Here is a 15,292-nt window from a genome sequence, read left to right as displayed (position 1 = left end):
AGTGCCTGGCATATATTAAGGGCTCAATAATTGCTAGCTGCTTCTGTGATTTTTGTTGTGGATCTTTGGCTTCGCTTCCTACTTGGCATTAGGTGATGCTTTTTTTACGTTTACACATTTCACAACAGGCTTCACATGACGCCTGGTGATGGGGTCTCCATTCAGTCAGTGTTGGGGTGCTGCTGTCCTCCTGGAACTCAGACGTTCATGCCCTTGCCCTTGCCAGCAGTGCAGTGCTTATTCAGAGTGTAAGGTTGATGGTCCTTTTGTTCAGAGGAGATCTGTATTTCAGAAGCACTGTAGCCACAAGTAACTGACAGTGCCCTGGGACATATCGGGCACCATGTTGCGATGTACCCCACCCCCAAACACAGGGTATGTGGAGGCTGAGTTGCTTTAGTGACATGGTTGAGCCCTGGTAAAGTTCAGGACTGGTTCACCTAGCTGACATCTCATCTCAGCATCTTGGACAGCATGCCCTGACACAAAGTTTCTTGATTTGGTCTGCTTATACCCAGTCCTAAAGAAACGTGTTTCATACACAGGAGCTCTACACATCATCTCCTTCAGCAGGACAGAGCTCAAAGTAAAGAACAGCATCTCCCTTTATCAACCTCCCTTTTCTCTCTCCCCACTAGTCCATATTTGTTGCCTCTGTCTCTAAAGCAAGACGATGCTTGCCTACTTGGCAGTGGAGTCTTCCCTTGATTGTTTGGCCACTTACCTAGTGACCTGATGGCCATCCTACGTAGCAGTGCCATTAGAGGGAAAGAACATCGTCTTCTGTGTCTGCAGTGCTATGTGTGAGGAAGGGAAGTCAATGATTTGTTTGAATAAATTACCAACTTGAGGGAGCTTTGAGAGAGTTCTGCAGCAGCACGTGCAAACAATCTAAGAGGTAAAGTGGCCACTCTTGGTCACCTAGGCCAAGTCTTTAACTTGACTCTGTCCACCCAGCTTACAGATGATATAGTGGCCAGGACCCTGTAACATACCAGTAGCCTCAGTGATGTGAAAATAATGATCATTATGGCTATTTTCCTAGAGCACCTACCATGCACCAGGCCTGGGTTGCACCTGACAGATCTTACCTCTTGCAGTCCTTTCCAATGACTTTGTGAGAGGTATAAACAGGACCAGTGCCTCATTTGCAGGGCCCAGTGCAAAATGAAAATATGGGGCCCCTTTTTCAAAAATTACTAAGAATTCAAGAAGGCAACAAGAGAGTATTAAGCCAAGCACAGGACCCTTCTAAGAGCAGGGTTCTGTGCAGTTACACAGGCCACATGCCCACGAAGCTGGATCTGGGTATAAATACACCCATTTGATAGGTGGAAATAATGAGGCTTGGGAAGATTAAGAATTTGTCTCTGTGTAACAGAGCTAGATTCAAACATCCTGCAGTCTGAGCACAGAGAGAATTTTCTAGCTTCTGCCCTTTACCTGGTTCTGTGTACAACAGCATTGTATAGCATGTGGCGCTTCCTTCAGTTTTGTTTGAGACAAAGTAAAGGGCAGCTGGATAGCTGAGGAGGGTGTTGGCTCAGCATGCCTTATCTGGTCAAGCAGATCTTTCAGAATGGAGGCCAGCACAGTGATGAGATGGCCCAGATTTCTTCTGACTGAAGTTGATAAATCATTAAAACAAGTCATGTTCCCAGGTTTCACATATTTTCTCATACGATACTATATGCCTGGTCAGCTTTTTGTGTTTCAAATAGAGAACTTGAAATCCATCTTCATTCTTATCATGGAAAGTAAGTGGACTCCCTGAGTAGCCCTGACTCATTTAGGGCTTTTCATTTTAGCTGCTTTTCTTTCTCACTCTTGTTCATGTCGGGTAAGAGATTTGTATTCATATTTCTCAAAAACCACCCTTTATGGCTCTCCTTGCTGGCCTTGGCAGTGATATCACCCCTCTCATAACTATTAAGAGAAAATCTAGTTTCAAAATACTTGTGTTGGAATTCATGTATTTCCCCACCTCTTCTTGCTCCCAGTGATGCAAATTCAATGTTAAATATTCAGGGAAAAGGGAAAATACATATATAGCTGGTCGTAGGAGAGTGTCCCGGGTTCTTGTTTGGGCCTCTTTGGTCCACTGAACTTGAAGTATGAAGACTTCAGGTTGAGCCTTAGAATTGCCACTTTGTGGCCTTGGACAGATCCCTCAGTTTCTCTGAGCCTCAATTTCTTTGTCGCCAAAATAGGTGAGAATCAACTGAAATAAATGAAAATTTTTTTGCAAATTGCAAAGATACAGCAAATACGAAGTAAGATTAGCTCTTGGACAGGAGCTCCAAATGTCTGAGATATTTTTCTTAAAATTTTCTCCTTTCCTTTTTTAAATCACTAGTGACCCCCCCACCCCAAAGGTAGTTAGTACACAGCAGTCACCCCCACAGCACAGCCTTGGGGTGGCCTGGACTCAGCTAGCATCCTTGGAGAGCATTTAAAGCACACCTATGCTCCAGTTGTACCCCAAGAGATTCATATTAAATTCATCTGGGGATGGTGCCCAGGCATTTATGCTTTTTAAAAGCATCTATGTGATTCTCAGGTGCAGCCAGTGTCAAGAAATACTAAGTTAAAAGCACCAGGGTTCCAGTCTAGATGCTGCCCTTCAAAGCCGCCTGACTTTTGGCAACTTAAACTCCGGAATTTCAGTTTACTCTGCAGCAAAATGGAACTGAAAGAATGATTTATATACCTGCGGTGAGGGTTAAATGAAGTAATGCCTGCTTTTATCAGACATCCTTGTGGTTTCTGCTGAAGGGTCTTCCCTTGTTCTTTGTATATTTAATTAAGCTCAGGGAAGGAAAGACCAATGGGGCACACCTTGCCCTTGGCTTGCAGAGAAATGAACTGCTTGCTAATAATTTGTTTTGCTTTGGGAGCTACTGAGAGTTCCTATCTCTCTTGGCTGTGTCTTTTCTGTTTTGCTCTGTCTTGTTTTATGTGCATAGTGCAGCATGCCTGAGCTTTCACCCCTCCAAAACCATTCAGATTTTCCCTGTGGGGCCTGGTGAATGTCCTCTTCACCTCACCCCACACACATCCATTAACATAGTTGACTTTTGTAGAATCCCCTGTGGTGGCAGCTCTTTCTGCTCTTTAAATTGCCTTTCTGCAAAGGTGACTCATCAGGTAGGACTCAAGACTTGGACCATTTCTACCCATGTCTCCATATAATGGAACTGCACCGGCTCCATGGCAAGTGACTGGAGCTTTTCCTGTCTTTGGTGATCGCATTATATTTCAGCAAATGCCTTGGCCTCGGAGCCCAGAGGGTGTTAGAGGAGAAGTCTGTTATGTTTGGATGGCTATTCTCTAATGCCAACTGCCCCACTAATGTCTGATCCTCAACAACTCATGTAAAGAATGTAATGGCTTCTTGGCTTCCTGTTGACCTGACCATGTCCACAGAAGTGTGCTTTATCAGAGGTGGCATTGAAGGGAACAAGAAGACAGAGTGGATTGGACACGTGTGTTTCTGGGCCAAACTTTCTGGAATGCAGAGACATGGAGATCCCAATGGACCATTCTTTAAAATCCAGAACTGCTGCTTGAGGTTTCCTAATTACAATAACAGTAGTCACCTTCAGCTTCATCGTAATAGCAGGAGGTCTTATTTTTTTTTAATACTAATTATGGTTAGGCCTTGAACAACACAGATTTGAACTATGCAGGTCCACTTACACATGGATTTTTTTCAGTAGTGAAAACTATAATGCTACATGATCTGTGGTTGGTTGAATCCATGGATATGGAACTGTGGATATGGAGAGACTACAGAGACAGAGGGCAAATGGTACAGGGATTTTTGACTGCACAGAGGGTCATCTCTTCTAACCCCTATTGTTGAAGGGTCAACTGGACAGGCAAGGCATTATTCCAAGAAGTTTACGTGCACTACCTTAATTAATCCTCATAACAAATCTATGAAATGATGAGTAATTATTATTTCCATTTGAAAAAAGAACAACTGGAAGTGGAGGCTCCAAGCAGTAACTTGTCCAGGTTCACCCACAGTAGTGAGTTGGGAGATGGAATTTGAATTCACGTCTTTCAGAGTCCAGACTGCAGACCATGTTTTCCTAATCACCATTCATCTTTTCCCATAGTTGGAGAAGACTGAATTATTTTCTACAGAGATTTTTACTCATATTGATGCTTGTTTTGCTTCAAGAGATAATGAAAAAGAAGTCTTTCAAACTTGGAGTCTAATGCAACTGTTAGTAGTCAGTTCTACTAGAAATAATAGGAAATTCCAATATAGCGAAGGGTTAAAGAACATAGGAGTCTTTTTCTCTTTTATGTGAAGGAGGTCTGAAGATACTAATTTGGAGGCCTCATGTTGCCATCATGAACCCATGACCACGTCTTTTTTTCTCTACCTTTCTACAAGTTGGCTTTTTTTTTTTTGAGATTGCATTGCTATTTTTATTTATTTTTTTTAATTGAAGAATAGAATTGATTTACAATATTTTGTCAATATTTTGTTAGTTTCTGGTGTATAGCATAGTGATGCAGTTATATTCTTTTTTCATATTCTTTTTCAAGTTGGCTTTTAAACCTGAGATTACTTCATGGTCCAAGATAGCTGCTGAGGTCCAGCCATTACATCTGCAATCTAGGCTGGCCGAAGGAGGATTCTAGGAGGGCCAAAAGGCCAAGTAAAATTTCTTTATTAAAATATCTGTCTTTGTTAAAGTACTTACTGCCATATAATACTTCTGCTTAATCACATGGCCTCAGCTACTTTCAAAAGAACCTGGGAAATGTACATATCAAATAGTCAAGGTTCTGCTTAGCAGAAAAGGAGAATGGATATTGGACGACTATCATAGTGTCTGCTGCATCAACCATACCCCAGTTTGCTTCAGGCCACCAAGGTCCTCTAAATATTGAATCTGGCTTTTTGTGATAACCCCTCTGAAACTGTTATGAGGCTGTATTTCTAACTCCTAGTTTTCCCCACACCCCATGTGACATTCTGCACACGTGCCCAGTGCAGTCTGCAACACAAATGGTCATAGCCACCATAGCACATCTGTCCATGATGTCTGACCTCCGGCAGTTAAAGCAGAAGCACTCAGTGATACCTGTTGGGTTTGACGAGTAGTGATGACACTGGCAACACCCATGTCCCTAGGTTCTGACATCCTGAGTCTCAGTTACGTGCTCTACACTGTGTTACACACAGCTTAGACATTACCGTGGTGCAGTCACTGTGAAATAGAGACATGGCTTCAGGAACTTGGCAGAACCCAAGGAAGTTCCCCCAACATCCAAGTTTCTTGCCTCAAATAGATTTTGCATTCACTCATTCCCCAAACAGAATTCAGCTGGTTTCTTCTATTTCTTGAACAAAGAGGCAAAAGAAATGTAATCTTTTCTGTGTGGGATTAATCATGTTTGCATTTTCCCCTTCACTTTAACAAGGAAAGCAAATTTTCATGCAAGAGGCAGTTGAATGGGCAAACAAGCCACTGGCTAGGTGCACCTACTGGGCACGCATGCTTGTTATCTTGTGCCCTAGGATCAAAGCAGATGTCACTGGGAGAGCCACAGTGACTTCACCTTTGAGCCTTAGTTTCCTGTCCTATAAATGTAAGCATTCCCCTGGTACTGGAGATAATACCTGGTTGGCAGAAAGTAATTGATTATTTCCTATTGTTACTGCTTATATTACCTTAGGGTAAGATGCTGGTGTGATCAGTATCTGCAGCTTTGTTGTTTTTTGTATTCTCAGCAACTGTTGATGAAAAGCATTTGTTGCTGATAAACCTTCTGCCTAATCTATAGAATGAGTGAGGCTTCCCTCTCAGCCTTCTGCACTGGACCCTGAGTGGCCCCAGTACCCTGTGTGCTAGGCTTCTGGCTGATGCAGCCCCATGGCGCTTACTCTCTGCTAATGATGGGTGCTCATTAACTAGATTTGCTCTAGTGATTTCCCGTTGGAGTGTTCAAAGGCAGCTTCAGCTACCACTTGTGCTGCATTAGATGTGCTGTGCTGATCATAAAGAACACGGCAGTCTCTGGAAGAAGTTGCTGTGGGATGAGATGGCAACCAAGGCAAAGAGGGAAGAGCTCCTTCTGGATTTTCTGTTACCGCTCAGATCAACAGATTGAGCTTTCCACTCTCCTGGCTTTCTGAGATGTACGAATGAGTCAGGCTCCCCATGGTGACAATCACTTTGTTTACAATTTCCTATGTTCCTGCTCCATGACCTGACATTTGCAAGTTGAAAGCTGCCCCATAGAACATGTTTTATAGCTCAACAAAGAACATATTTTTACATGCTGCCCTCGTGAGTCACTTTGCTTCTACTACTTTTAGATTCAAAATTGCTTAAATATATCCCACGGCGGGTCTCTATGTCAGATGCCTCCCAAGTCCTGTTTTTAGGACTGTATTTACAAACATTAAGGTGTTTCAAGACTGGCTTTTAGGCGGATTTTCAGCCAAAGTGTGTTAGTTCAGTGAGTCATTACAGTTAAAGTACCTGGCCTCATGGGCACATAGTAGGTGTTTCACAGTTACTAACAAGCCTAAATCAACTGAGCTCATGTCTTTGGAATTCAACCTTCTAATTTTTAGAAGAAAAAAATTTTTTTTTGGTTGTGATTTTTGTCTAGTTGGAAAAGAGCAGAATCAGCAAAATGGCTTTAAGCAAATCCTAATGGCATGGACCTGTTACCCAAGGCTTTACCCAGTATAGGGCCCATAGTGATGCCCACACTTTGTTTGCATTGCTTTGAGTTTCTTCTTCAAAGATCGTATCTGCCTTCTGTCAAAGTTTCAAAGAGACCCATCTAGTGAGCACAGAGATGCTAATAATAAGGTCTCCCCAGCAGCCTGTGGTTGCCGTGGCCTGGTGGTGATGTCATGGGGATTAAGGCATGTTATCTGTAATAAGAATAAACTCCCACTGCTGAGTGCAGTAGTGCAGCACCAACCTTGGGCTGGGCACGATGCTCAGGGCTTATTTTAGAGCTGAATGAAAGCAGGCAGTTGTCATGTTCTTTAACTATAATCAGTTGAACAGGATATAGGTAGTCACCAAATGGAGTTATTTAGAACAGTAACAAAATCACTTCAGAAAGGGCAACAATCTGGAAGTCTCTTTCTACAACATCTAGTTAAAGCTGTCTAAGCGTGGAGAAGACAGAGGTTTGTTTTGTAACCTCCTCAGTGGCAGTCGAATCGGGAAAGCTTCTTTGTGAAATGAAAGGCAGGAACCCTGGCCTGGAGGCTGCCCCAGAGCAATTGAGTTTGGCCCCAACATGTAAAATGGAGCCTTTGAAAATGATCCCAGAAGAATCCTGAGCTGCCAACCATCTGTCTGTCAGGGCAGTTACCATGACAAAGGGTTCTCACTAGCCAGCTGGTCCAGCCTGGCCTGGTGATCCCACCATAGCCCCTCAGCTTGGGTTGAAAGTTAATTCTGGATATGGTTATGAGACATTATCTTGGGCAGCATTTCCTGTGGCATTACAGTAAGACCCTTGGATGGGGCACAGGGCTGAATTCTAAGCATTTCCTAGGACCTGTTAGAGTCTGCTGCTAGGCAAAAGTCAAGGTGAGGTGGGTTCAGCTTGGCCCCCATCTGATCCTGGCCCTGCCACTTGTTAGGTGTGTGAACTTTGGCACATTTTTAGGCTAGCTGAGACTTGGTTTGCCCCTCTGTGAAATGCGGATGATTAGAATATATCTTGTAGGGACATGCTTAGAAGAGTACCTTGCTCAGGTTGCTAAATAGATGTCAGTAGATGTTGGCTGTTGTTATCACGGTCCTAAGCCTGTGGATGGAAGTTCCAACATCATCTCTTGATAACCTCAGCCTGGCTTCTGAAAGTGTCTAGTACTGTAGTGTAGTAACAAGTGTGAATTTTACACTGCATTATATATGCCAATGAGCTAAGAAAACCAGGAGGCCTATCCATCCATCAGCCAGCTGGGTAAAGCCTGAGTCAATTCCCATTGCATTTAACACCACTCCCATTAATTAATAATGGCAGTGAAAAGCAGACTAATAAATTAAAACAGCAGCTGCAGCCCTGCCTTCTGTTGAATGCTTTCTCTGTACCAGCCGCTGTGCTAAAGGCAATATATGCATAATCACACTTAATCTTCACAACCAACCTACACGGTACCCATTGTTCTTACTATTTTACAGATGAGGAAACTGAGGCATGAAGAGGGTTTAAAAAAATTGTAAAAAGTGGATGAGTTAGGATTTGAGCTCAGGTCACTGATTTCAAAGCTGGCATGTGAATCATTAGGTCACACTGCCAGTCTCTTGTGCTTTTGGGAATAATGTAGCTTAAGAGCACAAAATACAGCAAAGAACAAAGTTAGGCCTTCTATTGTAAGGGTCATTGTAAGACTAGCACATTGCATAGTATATTGCAGTATCTTTCCACATATCTGATTATTTAAATTTCAGAACATCTCTGGGAGTCACTTTGTAAGTGAGAAAATGAAACTTCTGAAGAAGGTTAGCAACCTTAGATTGGACCCTGGGTAAATAGCAGAACCATCCTTTAAGCCAAGGCCAGACTGTATCCATGTCTATAAGACCCCAAGCACATGCATGTTCCACTCAGCTCATGCTGCCTCTTACTGGCTCTGGCCCAAATTCCAGCTGCAGAGACAAAGTTGGACCATAGGAAAAGAATAAAGCCAATAATAATTCTTGGCAAATCCTAGAAAGCCCTTTCAAGGGCACCTGCGAAATCCCCTGTTGAGGATGCAGACTGGCGTGGTAGGTCAGTCGAAGACAATTAGAGTTGTCCATTGTGGTCTGCAGTTGATTCCATTGCTGGGTTAGTGTCAGGGCTGCATCAGTGATGAGCTTTTCTGTGAGAAGTTTGTTCAGGGCCTTCCCTGAGCCAGATGCCTGACTGGTTTGTGGGCTTCATTTCTGTATGAATAAACACAGGTTCTGCTTGCATCTGCTGGGAGGAAAAAAGCCGGAGGACAGTGAACAGCACTAGAAATGTCCTGAAAAGGGAGGGGCTTTGGGGACTTGCCGGGAGATTGTGTGACACTGGTGTCCTCTTGGGCTTTGCTTCCTATGAATGCCTGTGTGGTGCTGGTCAGGGGCTGGTTTCCATCTAAATTTGGTCTGATGTGGCCAGTTTTCTGCTTGGTGCCCATAGATGTCCTTTGGTTAGTGATGTGTGTGATGTCTCTATTCATTGTCCAGAGGAGGAGGCCTTCATGTCACATCAGCTGACCTCTTCAATCTCAGTTGTGCTATCATCTATTCGAGATTCATGCAATTGGGCAAACATTCATGCATTTAACCTTTTAAAACTGAATACCTTCTTCATGCTGGCTGCTGTGCTAGGTGCTGTGAAACAGATCCAACCTCAATCTTGCTACATGTAACTTTTATTCTAGTGTACATTCCCAGCACAGCATTAAGTATGCTCCACATAAAGCACTGCATTATTTCAGAAAGGGATTCCTATAGGGAGAATTCCTTCCAGTCATTTAGAAGTTCATGGATTACAGTGTTAACATGCCACCTGGCAGCTGTTATGTAACTCAGGCTGGACTTTAAAGTGTCTCTCCTTTGGGGTGGCAGAAATAGTGGGAAGAGGAGCTGGGCGAGGAGGGTGAAATGCATGTCTTCTTTGGGATAAGGTGTTTACTCTGTCTAAAAGCTCCTAATTTCTTGATAAAAATTGCCATTCTTAGGGAAAAAGAAAAAAGAAAATTGCCATTCTTTTTTACTTTGTAAAGTTTTTGATGGGAAATTAAAATATCTGGAACAATCATAAAACAAAACATCATTGCAACTGAGTAAAGGCCATAACTGGAATGAGAGCTATATTTTTATCACCAGTGGAGGAAAAAAATGTCCGTTTTCTTGTTTTATAAACTGCACTGTTTTTAGTAAGAATATACTCATTATGGTGGTAGTAGTGGAGGAGGTGATTACAACTAACGAGCCAGCTGGTTTCCAACAAATTGTCAAAGTACAGGACTTATCTTGGTCCAGACCTGTTTCCTCATGCTTAAAAGAGATAGAGAATCTTGACATTTCTTAACCCAAAGTGGCCTTTCCTAGCTCTCCTTAACCTAGGAGACACGGGCCACATGGAGTCCATTGGGGACCCAGAATTAAGTTTAAAACAACATATTCCTTTGTAGTATCCTGGTCCAGGCAAACCATTCTTGTTCAAACCAAAATGTCTGTTTTGTCAAGTTGTGGGGGTGGAGGATGGGAGGTTTCCTTTCCCCTCTCCATCCCATTACCTTTATTCTCTTTGTTATTCAAGTTCCAAGTGTGATGTGACTGTCCCCAGTCTTGGACTTTGCCGTTTTCCTTGCTTGTCACCATTGTTAGGCCTGCCTTGATTTGTGTTTGTCACTGCTGCACTGGATCGTGGTGTTAGTGACTGTTCACCTTGCTGGTTGGTGCACAGCATCATTTGTTTTTCATGTTTTCCCATTTAGTAAAGCTCCTTTCCATTTTGTCCTATAGAATTACCCTTTATGACTATCAAGCCATGTGCAGGGCCAACAAGGAGACCAGTGATGGCGCCCATGGCCTACTGGATGTAAGTACAGTGCAGTCTCTCAGAAAACAGCTGCATGTTTCTTCTGTCTGTCCCTGTGTGTGAACGTATCTTTTTCTTTAGAGTCATCAAGTTATCTGTTTAAATATTCAAAACTGTGAATATTTAAATGTATTTCTTGACTTTACTGGTTAAGAAAAATCACTTCTGTTTAAACCCAAGCACAGTGATTATGTGAATGACTGAAATCTGATGGATTAATGCAGCAGCCCCCTTTTGATGTATAGAAAAGGGAAGAAGTTTTATCAGTTCTCTTATTCTCATATAAAAGAGAATTTGATTCAACAGAATCTTCCTGTTACCTGTGAACAAATTCACATTTTGATCAGATTCTTTAATCATGCTGCTGCTTTTAACATCATTTTCCTTGGATCTGATTCCATCTATGATACCACAGTTGAGGATCAATCAGTGTAGCTTTATATCTTTAGAAACTGGATTTCGGATCACCAGAAATTAACTGTTACAATTTACCCTCAGTTAAAGAATGTAATTTACAGTGTGCAAGCATTGTAAGTTTAGCCACCAGTAACTTGACAACACAGAAAAAACTAATATAGATACTTCAACATAGTCTAATATATGTGTATAATTATAACCATTACATGTTATCATTTTGTAAATTGCAAAAATCAACCTAAAATTTGGTTTGAAACACAAAATTTAAGAGCCATTTTGGTTTTAAGATATAAATATACACCTTCTTATTTGCAGATGTAAAATCTTGCAAAAGGATTATATAAAAACCAAATATTTAACATGATTCTCCTACACTGAGGGAGCAAAAAATGATTTGGAGCTGGAACATTTCTGAGAGGCAACTAGGAACTAAAAAATTGGACATTTTGAAAAATACCTCTTTTTGGTGAGAATTAACATATCTTTTCAAACCCAATTTCTCTAACCTTAACATGAATATTTCTAGACTTAAAATGTTCCCAAGATATGTTTTTATCATTAGGCTTAAAAGCTCAATGGCTTTATCCTTCTGAATGCTAATGTGCATTTAAATTTTTTAATCCCATGTTTGCATAATCCCTTTGTTTACCCTGCTTTGAGCCAGCATCTGGCAAGGAATGCTTGAGTACCCTTCCCAGGCCTCAGGGTGAGTTGCCCTTATACCTCCCCCTCCTCACCTCCAAAGCCTCGTTAATCCCTTTATATATTCTCTCCTACTCTGTGAAGGGGCACTGAAATGTTACTACACATCCAGGCAAGTACAAAGGCACAGAACTGTCCTAAGGTCTGATCACCCTGGTATTTTAAAAACAAAGATGATTATTTTTCAAGCCATAAGAATAGTAATGGCAGAACCACGGGACTGTCTGGATGCATTTGATTTTAGGAAATAGTTAAGAGTTCACATCCTTATCTGACCCTAATCCTGAAAGCCCTGTGATTCAAGGAATGACAGGACACACTTAACCAGAGCAAGAGATCCAGTCTGAAATCTAGGTGGACTAGGAGTAACCCCAGTGGATTGTTGTTGTTATTCTGTTCATTTGCTTACTGGCTTGAAATAGGGAAATTTCAAGAATGGTCACAGGTGTATAAATTGGTTCTTCTTTTATTTGAAACTGGATAATTTCCCCATTCCTAGTTCTAGTCTTTATCATCAAAATGCTGGGAAGGTAGATTTTAGCATCCATCCCATCACAAATGGTTACCAGGGAGTAAAGAGGGTGGGAAGGGATAAATTGGGAATTTGAAAATTGTACCTCTTGGGAGAGTGATGGGGATGTTAGCTATCTTGATTGTGGTGGTGGTTTCATGGGTGTATACATCTGTCAAAATTCATCAAATTGTGCATCTGGAATATGTGTAATTTACTGTGCAGGAACCATACCATAATAAAGGTGTTAAAAATGAAGGAAGGAAGGAAGAGGAAAGGAAAGAAAGAGAGAGAGAGAGGGAGAGAGAAAGAAAGAAAGAAAGAAAAAGAAAAAACAAAAAAAAAAAAAGAAAGAGGAAGGGAGGAAGGAAAGGGAAGGGAGGGAGGGAGGAAGGGAGGAAGGAAAGGGAAGGGGGGGAGGGAGGAAGGAAGGAAGAAAGGAAGAATTCTAGAGCTTGGGGAAAAAAAAAAAAAAAAGAAAGAAAAAGAAAGCAGGATTAGGCATTTCAATTCCCTGCTACCTAAAGGCAACCACAAAAGGTTCTGAGATTTTTCTGGACCCACAACTTGGGGCCCAGGCTTTGCCAATGTCATTGCCTGTCTGTCAGGTCCACCCACCACTCACGTATCTGGCATACTTAGATACAAAGAACTGACTGAGGGGGAGACTTGGTATTTTCCAGAATTCAGGAAATTGAATTATCCACATAGGAAATATCACAGAATAAACAATCCCATTGCTTTTTTTAATTAGAATATTCTGAAATAAAGATTAGGCTGTCAATGCCTTCTTTTATAGAGTGAAGGGGATTTTCTGCAAGGATAAAATCATATGTTTATATGGTTATCATTTTTTCAAGTCCTAATGTGTAAGTGTGAGAAAAGGCAGCCTAAGTCCTACGTAATTCATGGGTGGCATTAAAATCAAGTATGCAATTTTTGAGTATTTCAGTGAATGACGTACAGAGATGGAAAACGGGAAATCGCCTTTCCGAGAGGCAGCCCTGTGAATTACCATTTGAAATTAGTTATATGATTCCAGCCCCTCAGCATTAGGCTGCGAAATATTAGCCCCCAGAGGGTAACGGTTTAAGCATCGTTTACTGAACTTCCTTTTTCCTCCCAGAGATAACCCCTGTATTAGATCATGTTTATTTTACTTGTAAATCACATCTCACTACAAGGGAGTTCAAAGTTTTAGGATGTTAGTTTTGGGATACAGTATCCAACCATTTTTGTCTTTTAGCTAGAGCTTCACTGTTTTTTGACATGATATCAATCTCTCTAAAAGAATAACATTGTCTTTATGTAAAGCTTTAGGTTAAACTACTAATTTTGTGTGTGATACATTGTTTTTAATGAATGAAATTCTTCTCTTCAGCCTTATAATGCCTTCCTTGCTGCAGTAAAATGGATAATGACAGAACTCGTCTTGTAAGTACAATTTGCTGCATTTTAAAAAAGTATTATTGCTTTTCTTTTTGTGTTATAAAGTGAATTGGGAAACTTGCTTTGTGTTTTCAATAACCATTAGATGATTCATAATGCTCTGAGATAACTTCACTGAACATCTCGAAATACTGAATGCTGAGTCCAAAAAATTATCTTTCATTAAGTTATTCGTGGTCACTGCTTATGCCTTTATGTCACTGTTTAGCAGATGAACAGCTTACAATACACAAACCAAATTTATTTATTATGGTTACTGTTAAATTTAACGTAGATGTCTGGCTGTTTTTAATGCAGCCTGGGTGGGCTGTGGTCAGAAGAACAAATTGCCAGGGTCGTCCACTGTGCTACGTTGGATGTCTTGGCATGTGCAGGCATGGGGGCCTGTGCAGTCATGGGTCAGGGGCTTTCTCAGGTGTGATTTAATTGTTTACCCTGTCAAATTACAGTCCTGCTGGATGCATCTGTGACTTAGGTCAGACTTGAAATGGCACAAAGATGAAAGGCTTGACTTCCAGATGAGATATTGGACACATTACAGAAACACTGTGTCACACAGAAGGGAGGAATTCCATGGACCAGCATGGAAACCAGATCGTTCAAGCTGCACCAAACTCTCTTATTCTTATTTTCCCTACTAAGTTTCTAGTTTTGTGGATTTAAGGCAGAGGTCCTGCTATTTGATGAAGAAACATTGCCTTCTTTATTGCTTTAATGTAACCTATATTAACTTAGCAAAGTTATAACGTCAGGTGGGGAGTAAGTTCTACATGTATGTAAGAGACAGAAAATACAGGTAATAGTGGGATTTTGATTGTGAGCTGCTAGAGATAGTAGTCATGAGCCTGAGAAGGAAATGACTGAATTTTGATATAGCTCCATTCATTTGTAGGATGATTTATGTTACTTTTGCATTTTTCACTAGCAATTGAGAAATTATGATTTTTATGGAGTTGCATTGTGACATAATTTCATAGAAAGTAGTTTGTCCCAACTGTCTCCACCACCCTGCCCTACACACACACACACACACACACACACACACAAACACACACAAACACACACAACTGAATATGTGTGTGTTGCAATATAAATTTTGAAAGCATCCTTTATACTGCAGATCGTAGTCTAGGTAGAGAAAATTTTTTGTATTTCTGAACCAAGGCAGGGGATTCCCTTTAAATGTTGACATTTTACTATGGACTCAGACTATAACTAGAAAATAAAAATAACCTATAAAGCAGGATATTTCTCCACAGAGTCCCCGGGTATAGGTCAGCCTGATTTCAGAGTTTGGCTGGTATTGGTGATAAAATAGTCTTTCACAAGTTTGATAAAACCTAGTGAAAATTCAGTGGTTGCTATCTCCAGATTATGATCTTATTCTTTAGAATGAGGTGAGTGATGCTGAGTAACATAGAATGTCAGTCTTCCAGTCAGGGTGTTGGTAACCAAGTAACATTGGATTTTTCCATCACCTATTTAGGTTCCTGGTCGAATTTAACCTCTGCGGTTGGTGGCACTCAGATATGACAGCTAAAGGTAAGCAGCAACTGGCTTCTCTCTCCCAGCTCGGAGTGATAAACCTGGGGTACACCGGCTGCTTTCCATCAGAGATGTGCTTGCATAAAACTA

General features: G+C 41.3%; 1 protein-coding gene across 1 annotated transcript in view; it reads left to right on the top strand.

The window, feature by feature from the left end:
- The window catches only part of CACNA2D3 (calcium voltage-gated channel auxiliary subunit alpha2delta 3), a 776,451-nt gene that overhangs the window by 714,495 nt on the left and 46,664 nt on the right, over nt 1–15,292 (top strand). The window contains exons 32-34 of the mRNA XM_074344645.1: nt 10,503–10,578; nt 13,590–13,642; nt 15,144–15,199. Coding sequence (XP_074200746.1) covers nt 10,503–10,578; nt 13,590–13,642; nt 15,144–15,199 — 185 coding nt within the window. The remainder of the gene's footprint in view (nt 1–10,502; nt 10,579–13,589; nt 13,643–15,143; nt 15,200–15,292) is intronic.

The sequence above is a fragment of the Camelus bactrianus genome, chromosome 17, assembly GCF_048773025.1.
Source record: "Camelus bactrianus isolate YW-2024 breed Bactrian camel chromosome 17, ASM4877302v1, whole genome shotgun sequence".
NCBI lineage: Eukaryota > Metazoa > Chordata > Mammalia > Artiodactyla > Camelidae > Camelus > Camelus bactrianus.
This window is presented reverse-complemented; position numbering and strand designations above follow the sequence as displayed.